Source organism: Protopterus annectens, chromosome 14.part0, assembly GCF_019279795.1.
Source record: "Protopterus annectens isolate FY-2018-M chromosome 14.part0, PAN1.0, whole genome shotgun sequence".
NCBI classification, from domain to species: Eukaryota; Metazoa; Chordata; order Ceratodontiformes; family Protopteridae; genus Protopterus; species Protopterus annectens.
The window spans coordinates 375,629,756-375,651,790 of record NC_056748.1 but is presented as its reverse complement, the minus strand read 5'-3'; the positions used below and the strand labels follow the sequence as shown (position 1 = coordinate 375,651,790).

At 40.2% G+C, this 22,035-nt stretch overlaps 1 protein-coding gene across 5 annotated transcripts in view; it reads right to left on the bottom strand.

The window, feature by feature from the left end:
* The window catches only part of STN1 (STN1 subunit of CST complex), a 978,195-nt gene that overhangs the window by 780,956 nt on the left and 175,204 nt on the right, over positions 1–22,035 (bottom strand). For 4 of the 5 annotated variants that reach the window (XM_044056104.1, XM_044056103.1, XM_044056105.1 and 1 more), the window contains one exon: positions 19,000–19,125. The exons of the other annotated variant lie outside the window; for it this stretch is intronic. In XM_044056104.1, the coding sequence (XP_043912039.1) occupies positions 19,000–19,125 (126 nt within the window). The remainder of the gene's footprint in view (positions 1–18,999; positions 19,126–22,035) is intronic. 5 annotated transcript variants of the gene reach the window in all.

Sequence of the window (22,035 nt, the reverse complement as noted above, 5' to 3'; positions counted from 1 at the left end):
GGTTCCTAGTTTTTTGTGAACTTTTTTTTATGGCCTGTGATATGTGTAAGTCAAATTTTATATTATAGTCAATGACTACTCCAAGTAATTTTGTTTGGGAAACTGGAGAAATAATTGCATGGTTTAATGATGGGATACTGAAAGGTGGGTGGGAGTCTGCAGCTCTAGATGGATAGAAGATCATGAATTTTGTTTTGGTAATATTAAGTATAAGTTGTGCATTGTTTAGCCAAAATTCCACACCATTAAGTGACTCCTGGGTCATTTTTTGGAGTTTTTCTAGTGTTGAGGTTGCACACATCAGGGTGGAATCATCAAGTGGTGTGGCAGTATGAAGATTGTTAGTAAATATAATAAAAAGGAGAGGGCCTAGAATAGATCCTGTGGAACTTCCAAAGTTAAAGTATGACGTATGGCAGTATGAAGATTGTTAGTAAAGATAATTAAAAAGGAGAGGGCCCAGAATAGATCCCTGTGGAACTCCCAAGGTTACAGGCAGTTATGAAGATAGATTTTGTTGCAATTTAATGGGTTGTTGGCATCCAGTTAGACATTTCTGGAACCAAGTACAGAATGGCTAAGCTTAACTTCTGAGAGTGTAGTTAAGAGTTTAGAAAGGGAGACATTTTCAAAAGCTTTGGACAGATTAAGAAAGATAAAGGAAACTAAAGTGCCATCAATGCGATTGTGGATAATAATGTTAGTAAAGTTAACAAGCTTGGTGGCAGTGCTATGATTAGGATGGAAGCCATGCTGAGTGTTAGATAGAAGATTATTGGTTATTAGATAGTTCAAGATTTGTGAATGGATGCACCCCTCAAGTATTTTTGATAATGGTGATAGTATAGCTATTGGCCTATAATCTGATAATTCTGTTGAGTTTCCACCTTTATGTAGTGGGATAATATGTGATACAGTCCAAATTTTAGAGACGTGTTCGGAGATGGAACAATGTATTAATATAGATACTGGATAGGATATTGCTTTGATTGCTTCAATGCAGCAATTTTTAGATATTCAGTAGGTAGACAGTTGGCAGCAAGTGTAGTAGGTTTAAGCTTTCTGCGATATTCAACTATGGTGTTTATTGGGATAGGCTGGAAAGAGAAGTTACTGGGATTTAGTGTAGGTACTATGTGAGTCTGGATAGAGGAACAACAATTATTGTTTGTGTGGGCTAGTATTGATTCAGTGAAGTTATGTTGTTTTTAGTACAGGTGAGTATTGTGGAGGGAGTAATAGTTTGTCTTGGCTGTATGATTGTTTTGTGACAGCCTAGAATTTTTATGGGTTTCTTTGATTTTTTGACGGCTACTACTACAGTAATTTATTTTGCCCTGTTTAATATATTTTTTAGCTTTATTTCATAGCTCTAGTATATTTGTTTGTTAGTTGTAGTTTTGTCACCGAGCCATTTCTCCCAGGCCTTACATCTACTTTTTAACAGAGATCTTGTTTCTTTGGTTAGCCAGGGGGCACAATTGGATTTTAACCTTATTGTTTGCGGGGGGGGGGGGGTGTTCAGGATATTGAGGAAGGTTGAGTTAAAGTACTCAACTGCAGTATCTAAAGGGAGAGCTTTGAGTGGAGCCCAGTTGCAGTTTTTAAACTAGTTGCGAAGTCTTGGAGGATAATGTTTTTCTTACCTCGGAGTTGGTGGTAGGTGGTGAGTTTATGTTGATTTATTTGATGTCAGAGAATTTAAGTTGGAATATGGTCATTCAGACTGGGAAACAGCCACAGTATAGGGATAAATTTGGCCTGTTTTTAAAGGATCCAGTCTAGGACTGAATGTTTACTTGATGTTTCGTCTACTCTAGCACAAATCAAAATTGTTTGTGAGAAACTGTGTAGTTTAATGTGGTTAGAGGGATTTTGATTGTTGCAGTAGAGCCAGTCCACATTAAAGTCTCCCATTATAACGGTTTCCTGAGGGAGGAATGTTGCTGTCCAGTTTAGGATGTATTCTAGAGTAGTCAAATTTTTCACAGGTGGGATATAGGCTCCCACTGTGTTCAAATGTTTCCTTGGATTAATTGTTAGTTTAGTAAACAGTATCACAGTGTTAAAGTTTGAGATGGTTAGGTCTAGAGTTTTTAAATTGAGATGGTATTGCCTTTCTTCACAAAAACAATCACCTCTTTTCCATTGTCTTTCTAGCCTATGTATGTTGTATCCTGACAGAAGTATTTCATTGTTAGAGATATCTGTTTTTAGTTAAATTTCTGTTATAAGGGCTATATTTGGAGTATATACATCAAGAGTGGCATGCAATTTTTGAATTTTGTTCATGATGCGCCTGAGATTTATATTAAGTAGTAGTAAATCTGTACCTTTTCTGGGGAAGAGTTAATGGCTGTTGGGGATGGGTTGGGGTGTGAAGATCTAGATGGGTTGCATTTGTTTGGGGACCAGGGTTGGGGTGAATGTCCCCACTAAGTATGAGTTGCGATGTAATGTTAACTATAAATTTTAAGTATTTTGATATAAACTTATTGTATTTCTGTATAACATTAGGGTAAGATTGTTGTGTGAGTAAGGTAAATGGTGCACGGTTTATGTTTGTGTGATTACAGATAGTTGGTACTATTACGGAATTTGTATGCTTTAACTGTAATGTGTCTGGGAAGGGGGTAATGTACGTACATTGTGTGCTGTTAATTTCTATAAGGTAAGAGGTTATGTGAGCTGTAATAGATAGAAATAGCAGGATTGATGTGTATAAAGTTATTGCATTGCTTATGACCGTTTCAGATATATCCAAGTTAAAGTAATAATGTTATGGGTTGATAGGAATAATTGTTAGTGGTAGTTACGTTTTGATATGTAACTATTCTTTTGTCCGGTTATGAATTATTACACTAAAAGATTTAATGTAACAGGCAAGTGCAGTGTGATATATGGGAGTTAGTATGATACAGTTTAATTGGATAATTGGAGTGATATACATTTGGATTTATCTTAGCTGTGATAGGATTGCTTTACTTTGGGAGAGTGGCTATTTAGGAAAAAGTTTAGACATAGCAGGGGTGGGTGGGAAATTGGGGTGGGGTAGGGGAGCTGAGAGAGCCCAAGCAAAGCAAGAGCAAACGGAGCAGGTAGAGCCAGTGTGCTTGTGACAAAAAAAAAAAAAACAAACAACAAAAGAGTCTGGGTTGAAGGTAGGTAGGAAGTTAAAAGAGCTGTAATCCCTTGGTGATTTTTATTTTTAAAGTATGTAGATTTTACTTATTTGTAAACAACACTCTAGGGAAATCGGAACAGACTGCAGTAATCACAAAACAGCTTTAGGGTAATTTTGTTAACTTAATATTATACATTAGCAACAGCTATAAGGAGAAAAACTACAGCTATGGGTAATTAAGCTTACTATTTTACCTAACAGCTAATGGGAGATAAATACACTTGGAGCTTATTTATCAGATTGGGGGGTGGGGTAAATAAAACAGAACATTTTTGACATTGTCCCTGGTGGTGTGATCTGCAAATACCCTAATAACAAGCCAGTTAATTAATCAGAGTCTCGACCATGACCTACAATGATGTTTGTGATGCTATATGTTTCCTTCTTCTAGCATTTTACAGTTCCTGGTCACTTAAGTGGGTTCACTGAGCGCAGTTAAAAGAAATTGCAGCTGAAATACCTGATATTTTCAGGGATAGTTGCTAGAGTTAGTGCACTACACAGAAAAGGTACAGAATGAATATATTTGCTGATACTTACACTAGTAAAGCTCTATTTAAACAAAAACCTCTCCTCACTTACTCTAAAGCACCTATTGTGACAGCTATGGCAGAATACATTATACTTGTGTAAACCCAACAGTATTTAAGTAAAAGAAACAAGACTTGCAGTAAAATGAGAGATATGCATACAGATACAATTTATGAAGCTTAAATATTCTGTGCAATTATGGGAGCTATGCTACAATACAATATGCTTATGGAATGCTGTCAGTATTACATAAAAAGAACAACCAAACAGAAAAACCTTGCAGAAAAATACATAGAATTTAAACATACAGAATCAATTAAAAACTATAATTCAGTCCCGTAGGATGCTAATAACCTTCTAGTTTACTTAGAATAATCGCGTGACCACCTCTACAATCATTAAACAAGTGAAACCCTGTTAATTTTCGTAAAGGGGCCTGTACATTACAAACGTAAAACCTAGCTTTAGAGATATTACAAAAACTGCTCCATAGTCATTTTAGTAGTACAGCGTTATAAGTATTTCAGAGAAGGCTTGTTAATACGCATGATAACAGTTTGTACAGAGTCAATATGCATCTTGCACAATATGACCCTTATGTCAACAAAAATTCAAATATGAAAGAACAACGGATGTTAAATGCTACTAATATTCAAAGTCCTGCATTTCAATAGCATACATTAAGGAACATTGAGAAAATAGCAAGGATGCTTAAATGGGGAGCATGCAGGACCAACAAAGAGAAGAGCAATATCTGGCTTATTTTTTAAAAATGGATCCAGATCTTCAGCAGGTTTAAATAAAGTAACTAGGTACCTTGGGGGAGGGAGAAACCAGTGGGAACCAGTTCTTACAGGGAATGACAGAACCAGTCAGTGTGCTTGTGACCAGAAAAGAAACATCAACAAAATGGTCTGGGTTGAAGGTAGGTAGGAAGTTAAAGGAACTGTAGTCCCTTGGTGATTTTTAATTTTAAAGCAAGTAGATTTTACTTATTTATTAACACTTTGGGGAAATTATAACAGACTGTAGTAATCACAAAACGGCTATAGAGTAATTTTGTTTTGCTTGGTATAATACATTAGCAACAGCTATAAGGAGAAAAACTACAGCTATGGGTAATTAAGCTTACTATTTTACCCAACAATAACCAAAGAGTGACAAATATACTTAAAGCTTATTTATCAGATTTTTTTTGGGGGGGGGGGGGTGCTCTAGTTTCCATTTGTGAGGTTCTGCCTTTGTCTTGCTCAGCTTGTCTATGACAGTTTTGCTCTGAAGGAATGTATGATGTCTGTAGAAAGAGACTGTACTGTTAAGTTACATCCCAAGCTAACATGACTAATATGCAAAGGGGCTACCACATGGTTCCCCTTTGCCTGTTGATGTAATGCATAACTGTGGTATTGGTCTACAACAACCTGAAGACATCCAGGGGATCACAAATGATTCAGACAGTTGAATGCCTTAATCCGGGCAATCATTTCTTTTATATTTATGTGCTTGTATCTGCCCTTGGTGTCCTACAAACCTTGCACTTTTATCGCTCCTGAAATTGCTCCCCAAGCAAGGTTAGAGGTGTCTGTGGTGACTGACTGTTTTGGAGCTGAGGCAGGAGAAGGGGAGACCTGGGTTTAGAGAAATATGCTGTCTCCAGCAAGTGATTTCTCTTCTGACAAACCCCAGCACTGGGATTTGAAATAACAAAGGATATTGGAGTTAGTATTGGGGCCAAAGAGACTTCAGATATCACTGCATCTCTCTTAGATGGAGTCTTGCCAGGACTGTCACAAAAATCATAGGTGACATGAGAAACCAAAAATCCCGAGGCATTCCCTTGCAGTGACCAAAGTCTTGAGTGGCAAGTCTAAGAAATAGATATAGCTCTACTTTTTTCTTTGGAAGAGAAGCTCTTTGAACTAAGATGTCTTGCTGAAACCCCAGGAACCCAATCATGTGTGAAGGAGTCAAAAAAGACTTTTTGAATGTTCTCTTGGAATCCCAGCTTGTGTAAGAAATCTCTCATCCAAGTGAGAGATTCCTGAATCTTTGAAGAAGACTCTGCAAAGAAAAGCAATTTATATAAATATGGAAAAATGTGGATACCCTGTACCCTGCAATGGCTATAACTGGGGATAGACAGTTTGTGAACACTCTTGGTGCAGTGTATAGTCCAAATGGTAAGGCACAGAACTGATAATGGGATCCGGACATACAAAACTCTAAGAACAAGTTCTGGAATGATAGGGATGTGGGATGTGATAGGCATCTTTTAAATCTTGTGTTATCAGGAAATTTAAATGAAAACTAAGAGGTAATAGGTTGTAAAGTGACAGCATATTGTACTTGGACTCTACCAAAAACATATCGGCCACAGTGGTGTAGCGGTTAGTGTTGTTGCCTCACAGCAAGAAGCTTTCTGATTCGATTCTCAGCTGTCCACCCTGACTAAACTTTAAAAAGACATGCAGGTAGGTGTGTGAGTGTGTATGCCTTCTCTGAAGGTTGGGCGCCTGGCTGGCACCTTGACACCATAAAATCTACTGCCAATCATAAACAGACCAGTGATCTGCTGTGGCGACCCCTATCTGGGAAAAGCCGAAAGAGTTCCACTCTATCAAAAACATGTTTATGAAAGAATAATCCAGAACTGGTCTTCAAGCATCTTCTTTCTTTGGCACTAAAAGCATCATCAAAAAAAAATCTTTCCCAACCTGGAAAGAAGGAAATGGTTCTACCACTCCTTTAAACAGCATGAGTTAAAGGACAGGAAGAAATAGAAGAGTCTGGTCTGCTGGTGGATGAATTACCATGTGGAAAGAAGGGATTTCCTCTCACTGCCATCTGTAACATTCATGAACAATCTTCAGAACCCTTTTGTCTGAAACTACCTGTTACCAAAGAGAAAAGTGGAGATTCAGACTTTATGGAAGGGAAAAGCTACTGCTAGGGTTGGGGGGGGGGGGGTACCTTAAACAGTAATTCTGACTTGTTGGACTCTTTGGTTTTGGAAGATTCCTGAATTTCATTTGGAACTCTCCTGCCATTTCTTCTTAAACATGTGTTTACCTGTACTTTTTTTTTTTTTTTTTTGCTGAAAATGGATGTAAGTTTAGAGAATCCCTGAGAAATTTTTGAACAAGAGGACTGCAAAAATCTTGAGAGATTCCCTACATCAGCTTACCCCTTTCATCACACTTTTTGATAACTTCTGCAGCAGAGGAACCAAAAAAGTACAGTTGTGTACACTTACCATAAATGTAGATGTTCGCATGTATTCACTAATGCAGTCATCACACTAGGGTTATCTGCCTGCGGGTAACCCTCAGTCGGCCCGAATACCAGAGTCTTGGGATTTCTGCGTCTGATGCTGTCGCCTCTTCCATGATGTCAGGGGTATAAAACATGCAGCCAATGCCATTACATCAGTTTTTCTTGCCCCAGATGTCAGGAGCCCCCAAAATAGGAAGCAATTACATGATGTGGAATGCCTCCAGTGAAAAGTAAATACCACTGTCATAAGATATGGCCAAAAAAGAGGATAAGTAGAAAGCATAGAAAAAGTCAGGGGGCTGGAGGGAGGGTAACCAGGACTGCAACAATGAATACACTCAAACATCTACATTTATGGTAAGTGTACACAACTGTACTATGTTCTTTGTGTTTCACTGTTGCAGTCATCACACTTGGGTTGATTCCCAAAGCTGAGGATGGGTGGAGGCAGTCAAGATGTGTTAGGGATACCTAGCAGGCCTTGTAAGACTGCTGTAGCAAATCCAGCTCTGGATTTAGAAAAGATAGGTAAGTGGTAATGCTTGGTGAAGGTGTGTACTGAACTCCAAGTTGCAGCTTCCAGGATGTCCCTGGTAGGGACTCCCCTGAGAAATGCTGTAGAGGTTGATGTAGCCCTAGTGGAATGTGCTCTGATCCCCTGTGAGGTAGGTTTTCCATGGTGTTTGTAACAAAAATGGATGCAGTGTGCTATCCATTTGGAGATGGTTTGCTTTGAAATGGCCTTGGCCTCTGCCCCTGTAGCAAAGCTGACTAGCAGCTGGTCAGATTTTCTGAAAGGTTTAGTCCTGTCAAGGTGGAACCTAAGCTGTCTGTGCACATCCAAGTAGTGCAGGATCATTTCCCCTTTATTCTGAGGATTAGGAAAAAAAAGTTGGTAAATGGATGGATTGGTTTAAAGCCACACTGGATACTACCTTGGGCATAAATGATGGGTTAGTCTGAGGGAAACCCTATCTGCATGGAAGATAATGAAGGGTTCCACAGCCATAAGTGCCTGTAACTCAGACACTCTTCTTGCTGAGGTGATGTCTAGAAGTAAGGCTGTTTTCCAAGAGAGAAATTTTAATTCTGCTGTAACAGGCTCAAAAGGGGGATGTGGGAGCTTCTCTAGTACAAAGTTAAGGTCCCAGGCAGGACTGGGAGCTCTCCTCGGGGGTCTTAAATTGTTAGCTCTTCTCAGGAACTGTTTGACCAGAGGGTGAGAGAAGAGGGGTGGCTCAGTATTGTAATGAGCTGAGATGGCAGAGGCATGAATCTTAATTGATGAGAAAGAAAGGCCATTGTGGAGAAGCTCTGCTAGATAATCTAGGATTTGAGGTAAGGTGGGCACGGCTGTGTCCTTTCCCCTGAGACTGGCTCCAAGAACAGTATTCTTTTCCATTTTTCTGGATAGGATTTCCTAGTACTAGGCCTCTTGGCCTCAAAGATGACATCCAGGACCGGTTTGCTGACGGTTGCTGGTGATGTATTCAGGGAATAAGCCAGGCTGCTAGGTTCAGGGTTTGCAGCTGAGGATGCAAAATCTGTCCCTCCTGCTGGGACAGCAGAGAGGGGGTCTGATGCAGGTGCCAGGGTGGCACTGTTGTCAGACTGCGTAAAAGTGGCTACCAGTGCTGGCATGGCCAGTCTGGTGCAATAAGGATTATCCTTGGCCTGTTCTTTTTGATCTTGAGTAGTACCTTCAAGAGGAGGGAGAAAGGCATAGATTGAGAGGTTTTCCAATGTAAAGGGTACGGCATCCACTTTCCATGCTTGGCTGTGGGGAGTTCTGGTGCAAATTTTGCTCAATTAATGGTTTTGGGGGGAAGCAAAGAGGTCCACCTCTGGTGTCCCCCACCTGTGGATTAGAAACTTGAATGGGTTGGGTTCCACTTTCCACTCGTGTGGGTCCATTAGATTTCTGCTTAAGTTGTCTGCCAGTGAATTTTGTTTGCCTGGCAGGAATTGATCTTGCAGGTGCACTTGGTTGCCCAAGGCTGTGTTCCACAGAGCCATGGCTAACCTGCAGAGTGGGTAGGAATGAGATCCTCCCCGCTTGTTTATCTACCACATAACTGTGGCGTTGTCTGTCTTTATCAAGAGTTGTGAAGGATACGGTATTTGTAGGCTGTCAGTGCATGCTGTACAGCTAACATTTCTTTTTGATTGATATGCAGGTGCATTTGTCCTGGGCTCTATTTGCCTTGAATGCATTTGCCTGCCATGTGAGCCGCCCATGCACAGTCTGCTGTCAGGGTTTGGGCGGAGGGGGATTGAGTGAAAGGGAGTCCCTTGTTGTGGTTGCAGGCCTCTGCCCACCAAAGGAACTCTGTCCTTAGGCAAGGAATAATAGGAATCACTGTTTCCAGGTCCTGAAAATGTTGACACCAGAGACTTAAGTACCAATGAAGTTTCCTCATATGCAGTCTTGCATATGGAATTAGGAGAATGCATGAGGCCATGAACCCTAGGGCTTGCAGTATTTTTCTTGCAGACAGCTGGGTTTGGGTGGCCAGTAGTTTGAAGTAATTTGTCAGATAAACCTGCTTTTCTGGAGTGAGGAATGCCATCTGGGAAGTTGTGTTCAAGCTTGCTCCCAGGAATACAATTTTTTGGCCGGGTACCAGGTGTGATTACTTTTCGTTGATGGTATACCCCAGGGAAGTTAGGAGTCTCTTTACAAATGTCAGGTGCTGAAGTAGCAATTCTTGACTGTCCGCCTGAATCAGGCAATCGTCCAAGTATGGGTAAATTTGAATGTTTCTCTGCCTGCAGTATGCAATGGCTGGAGCCAGGCACTTTGTGAATACCCTGGGTGCAGTAGATAAGCCAAACGGAAGTGCAGGGAAATGATAGTGCATAGATCCTGCCTTGAAACATAGATATTTCCTGCAAGATTACCTTATGGGGATGTGCAGATAAGCTTCTTTTAAGTCTAGGGTGACCAACCAACAGTCCTTTCGCTAGCATAGGAAGCAGCTGTTGGAGTGTAAGCATTTTGAACTTTAGTGCCACCAGGAAGGTGTTGAGAATTGACAGATCCAGAATAGGGTGCCAAGAGTTCTCTTTTCTGGGCACCAGAAACAGTCTGGAGTAGAAACCCTGTCCCCTTTGCTCTGCTGGAACAGGGCTGAATAGCCCCAATACTGAGAAGAGAAAGTACTTTCTTTTGGGCCTCTGCCCACTGGTTTGGTCTGGCAATTTGCTTGGGGTTGGCAGTGAGTGGAAGCAGAATCTGTATGCCTGGGATACAATGCTTAAGACCCATCAGTCCTGGGTAATTTATTCCCAGCTTTTTGCATTCAGGGCAAGTTTTCCTCCTTGGGGTGCAAGTACTTGGGCATGGCTGGGAAGGATGAAGAACAAGTCATTCTGAATTTTTTCCATAACAGGGTGGCTTACCACTCCCTGTTTTTGAGGTGGGAACACTCCATTGTTTAGCTCTGTGCATACCCTGAGACTGTAGTCTTTGTGGTCTGTTGCCCCTGGGTTTGGACTGAGAAGGCCTGGGAGGGACTGGAAAGGACCAGTTGTTTGAAGGCCAATGCCAACTGAATCTAGGTGCACTTGGTTGCTCAAGGCTGTGTTCCACAGAGCCATGGCTAATCTGCAGAGCAGGTAGGAAAGAAATCTTTAACAGTTTGCATAGATTTAGCTTTTTCCTCCATCTTTTTAAGTTCTTCTGCTTTTGTGCCAAACATTCTTGGATTAATAGAGCATCTACTAATTTTGCTTTGACATGGTCTGGCAAGATTTGTTCCTTCAGCCATGCATGCCTTCTCAGAACAGACCCAGTGACAGCGGCCCTGCAAGATACTTCTAAGGCATCAAAACCACACTGAAAAGTATGTTTACCAACGTGGTTTGCAGAATGCATTAACTCTTGTAAATCTTTATTTTCTGCACAATCAGGAATCAACAATATTTTTTGTTTAATTAGTTCCATAATATGCTGCTGGTACTTCAACATGTGAAACTGGCAATTTAAAATCCTGATGGCAAGAGTTGCAGAGGTATATATCTTCTTACCCCATTTGTCTAAAGCCTTAGAATCCCTGTCCGAAGGGGTAGGGTTTTTGGCTGTAGTAGCCTTAATACCTTTAGGTCCCTGGGAAATGGTCTCTGGATCCGCATCAGGATTTTTAAAGAAAAATTTGTGAGAGACAGGTGATCTGCAGTACCTGTCAGGTTTTCTAGGAGCTGGAGGTAAAGTATTAGGGGTAGGACTTGATTCCATGAAGACATCATCTACAATATCCAGGACAAGGGGTATAGCTAAGGGCCTGTGCTGAGGCAAGTCTAAAAATTCCCAGAGTCTCTTTTTGGACTGAGGGTAGTCCTGGCATTCCCAGCAGAAATGCTCTCTTAGGGTATGCAAAGTTTCACCATAAGAAAAGTCCTCTGGAGGGGAGGCAGAGGGAATGGAGCCCTCTGCATCTGAATCCTCATAGGTGGATAAGGGTATTTCCTGGTAATCAGAGAGGTCAGAGTCATTGGACTCATGGTCTGTAGAATCAGAAGGAAAATCAATTCTTTGTCTTTTAGAGGGGGAAGGCTGGCTTCCCCTAATTAAAGTAATAAGGTCTTAAGCCATTCTAAACATTTGTTTCTGAGGCATGGGGGCTTGAGAATGCGCTTTGGTCGTCAGTTTCCTAGGCGCAGTCCGAACTCTGGGCATGAGAAATTCTGTAGGTTTAGTCAAAATGAAGTAGTTGGTTTAAAACAAACATCTGAAGGTCTGAATACACCCTCAGAAGCCAGTGCCTGCACAGCGGCTCCAGACCCATCCAAGGTAGAGACATCTACAGGTTCTATAGTTGAAGAAGCATCTTGCGGCATACTGACTCGAACGGTTCTCAGTAGAGGCCTGCGAATCTGTAGAAGCAGGTATCAGGGGCTGCAAAAGTGCCTCACTGAGTACTGGTGGACTGGCGACTAGCTTAACGGTAGTGTCGTCGCAGTTTTGGACCTATGTGGTCTGTCTCTGTCTTTATCCTTATGTTTTTTTCAGAAGATCGGTAGTCGGATGGCTTAACAAAGCCATTTCGGAATGCGGAGAATGACAGCAAAAGAATTTAGCGATAAAGATAGCCCAACGACGAATAGTTCGGGCGTTAAACAAGGCACAAAACTGACTGCGAGGAACGTCGTGGTCTGGGCCTAAACAGGTGACGCAGTAAGAATGAAAATCTCTGAGGTATTTGCTGTCCACAGGCAAGACAATTGTTAACTTTTTCTGACATCAGTTAGAGCAAGAAAAAAGGATCCCGAACAGAGTACTTAGCTTTAGAAGATTTCAGGTTTGAAACTCGAAAAAAATGAAAATTTCCAGTAGCGGGCGACCGGCACTTGCCAACTGCTTCTGATTCGGGCTCCCGCATGGCAAGAAAAGGTGATGTAATGGCGTCGGCTGCATGTTTTATACTCCTGATGACCTGACGTCATGGAAAAGTTGACAGCATCCGATGCAGAAATCCCAAGACTATGGCATTCGGGCTGACTGAGGGCTACCTGCAGGAAGATAACCTTAATGTGATGACTGCAACAGTGAAACATGAACATCTAAATCTCTATCCACAGGGAAATTTAAAATCTCATTTTTTACATCTGGGAAGGTCTGATAATGCAAAACAGTACCGGTGGCCATGCACTGGAAGAAGTATCAAGCGAGTTATACACATGCTGTAAACAATGAGTTGTCATCTGTAACTGGAAGAAACTTATGCTATTTTAAGCAGATTTTTCCTCACAAGAAGAAACTGCAGATAAAAACAGTCCTCATACTTTAACAATTGTTGTTGTGTCTTTCGGCTTTTCCCGGTTAGGGGTCGCCACAGCAGAACTCCGGTCCGCTAATGATTGGCAGTAGATTTTTACGTGCTGAGTTGTCGGCCCTGAAACACAACCTTCAATGAAGGTACACCCATTCACGCATGTCTCCTTACAGAAGACGCTCTAGCTGAGAATCATACTTTAACAATTAATCAGAATAAACTAACATATAAGCCTGACAATTCAAAATTCTGAAAATCAACACTGGAAAACAATATACTTTTTTCCCCATACTTATCAATAATCTTTCCATCCTTGTCAGAAAGAGAAGGATTGGAATTAACCAAATGTTTAGCAGCAGTAGAATTAACTATATCTTTAGCTGTCGGGTAAGGTTTGGGATGAGTGTAGAAAATTGAGGAACTTTACATACTACATCTACCTTTTTAGGGGCAGCAGGCTGACTATCTGGAAAATTGCAGGCAGTGACACACACATCCTCCAAAGCTGTGAGAAGTGGAAGAATAGATACAGGTTCTAGAAATTCCTTCTGTAACAACACATATTATGTTCTGAGGGAGTGAGAAATGTCAGTGTTCTCCCATACTGAAAGCAGATTCAGAGAAAAAGAAACCCCCCACAGGGGAATCAGAAAGTGAGCTCTCCTCTGAGTCTGAATCATAAAACTGAGGAGAAAACCCTAACTCTGTCCCTTCATCTTCCTGTCCAGATTCACAGTCTTGAATCTCTTCAGGAAAAGCAGTATCCCTCCTTTCTTTTACCAGAAATCACCTTATTAGAAGGATCAATAGCCTGAATTAAACCCTGAGCCAGACCCAATAAACTACTCCTAAGGAAATTTGAAAAGCAAATACATGCGTAGTTTTATCTTTTTTCACAGGAAAAATGGGGCCAACAATGTTATTAATAGCAGCAGCTGCTTCCTTAGGAATGGCATAACATTCTAACCAAACATGCACGTCTTCCTCGTTCCCTCTCCCAGAATCAACAGTGGCTCTCCCTTGCCTAGTGTGGAGTCCCCAACTGCTGCAGGGAATGTGGTTAAGCCCTGGTCCATAGTGGCTGGTAGGTGCTACATCAGAAGGATCAGGAGTAAAATATGAGTGGTTTGAGGAATCAGGTTTGGCCACAGCACAGTCATCCACCTGTGGGATGGCAAAGGCTGTTTGCATAACTTATTCTTTTTGTGGCTGGAAGAAGGAATGACAATGGGAGCAGTAGGTTATTCCATTTTCAAGCCAAAAATGGGGTCTCTTTCCTGGGGAAAAGAAGCAGAATAAGCTGGTGAAACTTTTAAAGTCTTCAAAAGTCACTTTTCCACAAAAGCACAGTAAAAAGCACTTGAAAACACTAACAGCCCCACAAAAATAAAATACAATTTCTCCACAGGAAAAAAAAATCACTTACTTTAAACTGATGTGCACTCCCATTTAAAAGTACAGTTACATCTCGTTGCAGTTCGAAGGGCTTTGTGCCAAAAACTGTCAAGTTAGCACAGCTCAAGCATCAGTTTGGGCACAATGGAAGGTGTCCTGAAGCTTAGGAAGCTGGACAGCTGTTATATTCTTGGCAGGCTATAACCCATACAGCTAAAGCTGCTGCAGAAGTGATCAATATGATGATGATCATGCATTCTCAAGAAGTGATACTCCTGCAAACCACCTTCATTTTTTTTAAAGAAACATATTTAATGAATTATCACTTATGACAAAGGCAATCATACATTTATATAAATGAAAACAAGCCATGTCCAGCCTCCTCTGTATCATGTCATCCACTCAACAGAGCTATCTCAGGTGCAAACACTATACATCACATTTCAGTCAAACATTGCATGGCTCATTTAATTCATGTCCTCCCTTAAACCTTATTCCTCCTCCAAAACATTATTCTGCATGTATTGTTCCCACAATTCCCATGTTTTTCTAATGTTAATTTGCTCTTACCCTTTTATAAAGATTCCAGTTTCAGTTCTTTTATCTGTGGCACTATAGTCATTACTTCTACTTTGGCTGGTTTAGAAGTTGAGGTTGATTTCCATTTTCTACTGATTGCTTTATTTATTGGCAGCCACCAAATTTAAATTCAGCAAGGCCTTACTATGTATAGGCAATTCCGATTATGTATCAAGCTCATATTTAGTTAAACCAATTTTCCCACCCAATATTTTTGACAGAGTACACTGCAGGGTATTTTTAAAGTCTGCCAACTTATTACACTCCCAAAACATATTTTCCCAATTATCTCTCTCTTCCCCATCACACCTCCAACATTTGCAAACTACCTGTGGAAAAATTCTTTGGAGTCTGCTTGGGATATACAAATACCTATACAAACACTTCCAAGCAAGAATCCTAAATATTCTAGACTTTCTTGCATATTCAGGAGCCATACATATATCCTCCCATTGCTTCTTTGTGAGCTACTTATCCAATCTCCCCAATCCTTTCTAACCTCCTCTGGTTGATTCCTATAGTTATCATCCATTATTTTATCATCATAATAATCAGCTCCTTTTTCCCATTTTTTTCTACATGGGGTCAAGGTACTGTGTTAACTGTCACCAACTCTCTTGATTCAATGCTACACTCCTCCTGCCTTCTTCAACAGTCATGCCTGACTGTCACATATCTTCTTTTATACAATCCAGCCTCTTACCTTCTTCCTGTCTGTCCCAAATCTTCCTCACCAGTTTGTCTTCTGCTTTTCTACACACATGCCCAGACCACAGTAATCTGTTCTCTTTAATCTTTTCTGCAATTGGAGATACTTTGGCTTCTGTTCTTATGTCCTCATATCTTCATCTGTTCCACAGTGGGCATCCTCACACCTTTCTCGGGCACTTCATTTCCATCACCTCTTGCTTCAAATGTTCTGCCTTTACTGCCCAGGTTTCTGTACTATACAGTAGCACTGGTTGCACCACTGTCTTGTACACCTTACTTTTCAGATTCTTTGGCATTCTTCTGTAATAGACTACACGTGATACTCTTTATGCCAGTTGGCTGCAGCCCCTCTGATTCTAGCTTTGACCTCTTCATTCAGACTACCCTTCTCCTCAACTACCCTTTCCAGATACTTGAATCTGTTTATCCTGTTCCACTATCTTCCCTTCTAGCTTTATGCTCAGCTTCTTCTGATTTCCCTAATTGCTGCCATTACCACCGTCTTATCTGTGCTTAGTTTCATCCCATGTGTCTTAAGATTCGTATTCCATTCCATCCTTAGCTGAAGTTCTAGCTCAGAGTCTGCCTGTACTGCTACATCATCTGCATATAGCAGCTTTGCTGTTCTGTCCCCTCCAAACTGTTTGCTAATGTAGTCCAACACCAGTATGAATAGCAGTGGACTCAGACCTAAACCCTGGTGTACACCCACTCCTGCCGGGAACCCCTCTGTGAGGACAGAACACTGTTCGTATTTGAGTCACTGAATCCTTGTATACAGCCTGCACTAATTCTACCAAAGTTTCGTGGACTTCAAACCAAATCAGTACTGCCCAGATCAGCTATCTTGGGACCTTGTCATATGCTTTCTCCAAGTCTAGAAATGCTCAGTTGGACCCTCCCCTTATCTCTAGCTTCTTCTCAAGTATCTGTCTCAATGCAAACATCGGGACGATTGTGTTACATCCTGATTAGAATTCAAACTGCTCATCTCTCATCATACATTCTGCTACTCTGTGTATCCGGTTATCAATCATCCTCTCCAGAACTGTCATGCAATGTGGTAGGAGTTTGATGGCTCTGTACTGCCCACAGTTGTGAATGTCCCCTTTGTTTTTGTACACTGGCACAGGTATGCTTATTCTCCAGTCTGAGGAAGCGTGGTTGCACCCACGCGAAAGCGCTTACCGTTACCCACTATTTTATGGATTAAAGGAGTTTTTACTACAGTTTTGCTACGTTTATTTAGCTGCTTCATGGACTTTTAATTACAAGTTTGCTATATTCATTGGTTGCTTCATGGACTTTTAAACGCACCTTCTTGTGTTACTTTCCTGCATCGTGGTAGAGATCAGGTTACTGTTTTTGCAGTATTCTCCAGTCATCTGGGATATGCCTTTCTCGCCACACTATTAGTACCCTCAGGAGCCATTTCCTCCATATCACCCAGCATCTTTATCATATCTGCTGTGACCTCATCTGAGCCTGCTGCTTTCCCTGACTTCATCTTCCTTAGTGCTGTTCTTACTTCTAAGGTGAGCTCCTCTTCTCTCACTGTAGGCGGTTTCTGGGGTAGTACAGCTTCTGTGTTTTTTTTTTCATTCAGAAGCTCCTGGAAATACTCCTTCCATCTGCCTTTGATGTCCTGTTGACTGCTGAGCAGGTTGTTACTGGCATCCCTTATGAAGGATGTCTGACTATCTTCTTTTATCTTTCTGTCTTTGTCTTGCAACCTGATACAGTTTCTTTGTGCCCCTTACTGAGTCACTTTCCAGAAGATGGTAGAGTGCCTCCAATGCGCTATTCTTTGTATTGCAACTTCTTTCTTAGCTTCTTTGTTAGCCAACCAGTAGTCCTTCCTAGCCTGGTCAGTCTTTTCTATCTCCCACTTCTTCCTGCACTCCTTCTTTCTTTTGATTTCCTGGACTTCTGAATTCCACCACCAAATTTTCTTATGTACCTTATTTCCATACCTGGCTTGGCCACATATCTTTTCTGTAGTCCTAACACATGCCGTTTTAAGGGGCTGCCACTCTTCAACTCCAACTATTTCCTCCTCTTCTTGGGATGCTAGAGCCCCGAGTAATTCCTTGAACTGCTGCACTTTCTCTCCAGTCAGCTTCCAGGTCTTCAGCCTGGTGTCTGTTGACCTTAGAGCCTTCTCTGACCACTGCTTGCAAATGATTGCGGCAACTAATGGTTTATGCTGTTGGCTGACTGTTTCACTGGGGATGACTTTGCAATCATGGATTCTACCCTAGTGCCTTTTCCTTACTAGGATGAAGTCTACCCAAGTTGCATGTTGGTTACTCTTGTATGCAGTCTTGTGACTATCTCTTTTTCTGAACCATGTGTTGGCTTCTATCAAGCCATTTGCCAGACAGAAGTCTAGAATGGCTTCTCCTTCTTTATTCCTGTTATCTCACCCATGTGGACCCAGGCAGTCCTCATATCCTGTTCCGTTTGTCCTGATATGTGCAATCAAGTCACACATTGCCCTGCTTTATCTAGTAGGTCCTGCACCAGAACTCTACCAGTGCTGGTCTTTCACTTTGGATTCCTTTCTCTTTGTCTATACTCTAATATCGGTGCTTGATAGGAAGGCAATCTGTAGTCTGCAGTCCAAATATCTTCTTGGCCTCTTTCCATTTTATTACCTTTCCCTCTCTAATAATTTGCTCCCAGTACCTTGGTTCCTTTGCCAGTTTTCTCCAGTAAATTCCAGCTTGTTCTTGTCTATTCTCTGTGCCCCTAACTGCAGTCATCCCTATCATCAGAATCTCCATTTTCCATTCCCATGTTCTCTTAGTTCTTAGAATACGTTCTGCTACTTTATGAATATAATATTTTGTATAGTTATTGTTGTTCCCCTTACGGATCTGAATCCAAAATCCCAGTTTCTCCTTATTTCTTGAACTTCCCCTATTTCATCATCATCCTTTTCTATTTTGAATTATGGGTTTCTGCTTGTGTTATGTATAGGAGCCTTAAATGTGTAGTTCTGAAATACCCCTTCAAATCAGGTAACCCCAAACCACCTTGTTCTATTGTAAGGATCAAGTTATCTCGCTTGCACTCTTGCTCTCTTCTCTTCCCAGATAATATCCTTCAACTCTGTATTAATTGCTATGCACAACTTCTGCTCAGGTTGATAAAAATAAGCCTGACCTGTGTATAAAACTAGAGAGACTAAAAACATTTTCACTGCTTTTATCTTGCTAACCATATCCATAACAGGTTCAAAATTTCTCAGTTTTTGTATTATCGTTTGTATAGTCTCTTCCCACATATTCTTAGCTGCCATAACAGAATCCTTTTTAATTCATACTCCTAAGTCCTTCATTTTATCGTGTCCCCATAAATACAGGTATTGCTGAACAAATCTGTGTGTGGGTACATAGTTTACAGATATTGCCTTTGTTTTATCTTCGTTAATTTTGTATCCCACAAAGACTTGAAGCTGTCTCAGTATGTCCCAGAACACTGAATTGCCCTTTTCTGTTTTTCAGAATAAAAAATGCCAAACAGTACAATGAAAAAATCCGATCTCACCAATAAGCGAAAACACTCCACCAGTCGTCTCAAAATCCAAGGTTAAAAAAATGGTTTTAATCCACACAGAACGCCACAGGACAACAGTAACAGCAGTTTCTGGTTTTATCAGGTGCAAAATATCACCTGCAAACAAAGACAGTTTTCTTTATTACCATACTAATTATATATTTGAATTTGAGTCCCTTATTTTCTTTACCAATGGTTCTAAATATAATGCAAATAACAAAAAAGGAGGACACTCCTGTTTGGTTCCTCTGCTCAAACAGAATCACAGAGGAAATCCTCCACTTTAACCTTTGCCTTTGATGCCTCATATATCCTCCTAATCAACATCAAGGAATGCAAATGTTTCCATTGCCCTACTCATAAAACCCCAGCTTACTTTGCTGAATGATTTCTATGCATCAAGACCCAACAACAACAGTGGCAGTTTCTTACATTCTGTTTCCCTCTGGATCATCACTGCTGTGTTAATGTTATCAAATATTTGTCTCCCCTGCACAAAACCATACTTTTGCCATTCTTTTAGCCATTATAGGCACACTTTACAATCATGGTTTAGAATCAAAATGGGCCTGTTTGAAGCTGAATCTGATGCGTCTTTAGGTATTACAGCCACCACAGCTTTCTTCTAGGATATTGGTGCTTTTCCTCCTTTTAAAATACTGTTAAATAAAACCTTCCAGATCTTTATCACTTTCTTCCCTCCTAGCTTCGAAACTTCCACAGGAATACCATCTATTCCTGAAGACTTTCCTGCAGACTGGTCATACAGCACAATTTTGATCTCATCTCCTCCTATCCTAACTGTTCTGATTCTACTAAAAACTCATCTACCTCTAACACTGGCATATTTAATTCTTCCATAAATATTTCCATTTGTACTTTTTCTTGATTTCCATACTTCTATGCTTTGCACAGATTTTCATACAATTTCGGAAATATTTCTAAAACCTCTATAGGATCTTTGGTTATCTTCCTTGTTACAGGCTCCCTAAGCTTGGTAATAACCCCTTTCTACTTTCTGTTGCCTGAGCCACTGTGCTAAAAGCTTTTGCATTCTGGAGTTATCATCAAAAACAGTTGCCCAACAGCAATCTTTCTAAACTCATGCATATTATCAAGGTAGTCCCTTATTTTTTCTTTAGCACTCTACGGTTGTGCCTATTCCTGTTCTATCAGATTCCCCCTGTTCTGCAATATTTTAATATTTATCAGTCCCTATAAATAATTCTTATTTCTTAACCATATCCCTTTTTCTTTTATTTCTACCCTAGTTTTAAACTCCACCTTCATTTTATCCCACTCCCTAGCTATATTTCTGAAGAAATTTCTATATTTCGAATAACTCTAGGATAATTTCCACTACCCATTCCTTAAATTCCTCATTGTTTAACAGATAGGTGGGGAAGCACAACTCTCTCATTTTTATTTCATTACCCTGCATTTTTATTTTGTTATTGGCACATGATCTGAAATATGTTATTTTGTGTGTATGAAAAGTTTCAATTAAATGTACAAGTTCCTGTGAAATGTAATTTCATTCTAGCCTGGTCTAGTTTGTAAATTCTCTCCAAGCTCCTACTACTGAAGTCACATCTTCCATACCAAATATTCTCAAATGTCTTCAAAAAGCTACCTGCTTTTATTATATGTTCCCTTCTAGGCCCCCAAATAAATCCTCACTGTTGAAAATCAAATTCCGGTTTCCACCTAGAAGTAATATTCCTAGCTGAAAGCCAATTAAACATTCTGGGAGAAATACTTTTACAAGCCAGCAGAATCCTCCTTGCTTGCCAGTATCTCCTTACTAACAAATCTACCAGTATTGTCTTTTTTCCTTCTTCTAATCACTATTGCAACTCCTCTAGCAATTAATATATGTACTCCCCTTTTCCTTTGTCTCAGATATTCTATGCAATAGCCATCCTGAAATCTTTATCAAATTCACACTCTCATTTCTTTCCAAAGTGTCTCCTGCAGCATAGCTATTTCAATTCTGCATTTTTTAATATAGTTCGCTACGTTTTCTTTTTTGTATAAACCTCTGAGACCATTCACATTCAAAGATAACAAGGAAAGTGTTGCCATTATGATAACATGTTTGAATAATGATTTCTTATGTAAAACAGCTTTTTAATGTCTTGTTTCAGCTTTTATGTTGCATGCATACACTAGCATTTGGCATGTTGATCTTTCATACAGTTGTTTCTTGTCATATCCATATGAACCTATGTCACATCTTACAAGACTTTCTGTTTTAATGAAAACCCTCAAAAGAAAAACACACCACCCCCAAAAACACCCCATAACCTATTCATTTAATTCAAACACGCAAAACGATGTAAATCTTCAAATAGTGTTGTTTGTTCCTCCTAATAGGAACAATTGTCCCAGAATGACAGCTGCATTCATAGGTTTGAACTGACATATAATGAAGGTTATCCATGCTAAGACATGTGGTACAGCCTGTGCTTCTACTTATACCAACTACTGTCTGTTTTGTCTTATCTTTATTTCTCTCCCAGATTTAGAAAACAACTTGAATGCTTCCAGAAAGTATTATCTTTCAGCCACTGAAAGAAAAAGAGTATTCTGTTTCATTGCCCTTATCAGTTTATCTCCATAGAAACATTAGAATGAGATACACCGTTACCTTCAGCTACAAGCTTCTTATTTTGCACTGTGAACACTTATTTGGTAATAAAAAACATTTCATTGTATTCAATGTTCTTTTTACTTGCTTCTCCGTAAAACTTGTTAGATCAAGCCAAGAACATTAATCCAGCCATTCCCCCATGCAAAAATAAGAAAAAGCATATCAATTTTACTTACAGTGGATATAAAAAGTTTACAGACCCCTGTTAAAATATCAGGTTTTTGTGATATAAAAAAATGAGACCACAATAAATCATTGCAACATTTTGCCCACCTTTAATGTGACCTATAATCTGTACAATTCAAATGAAAAACAAACCAATCTGTTAGGGGACAAAATATAAAAAATAAAAAACGTACAATACGCTGGTTGCA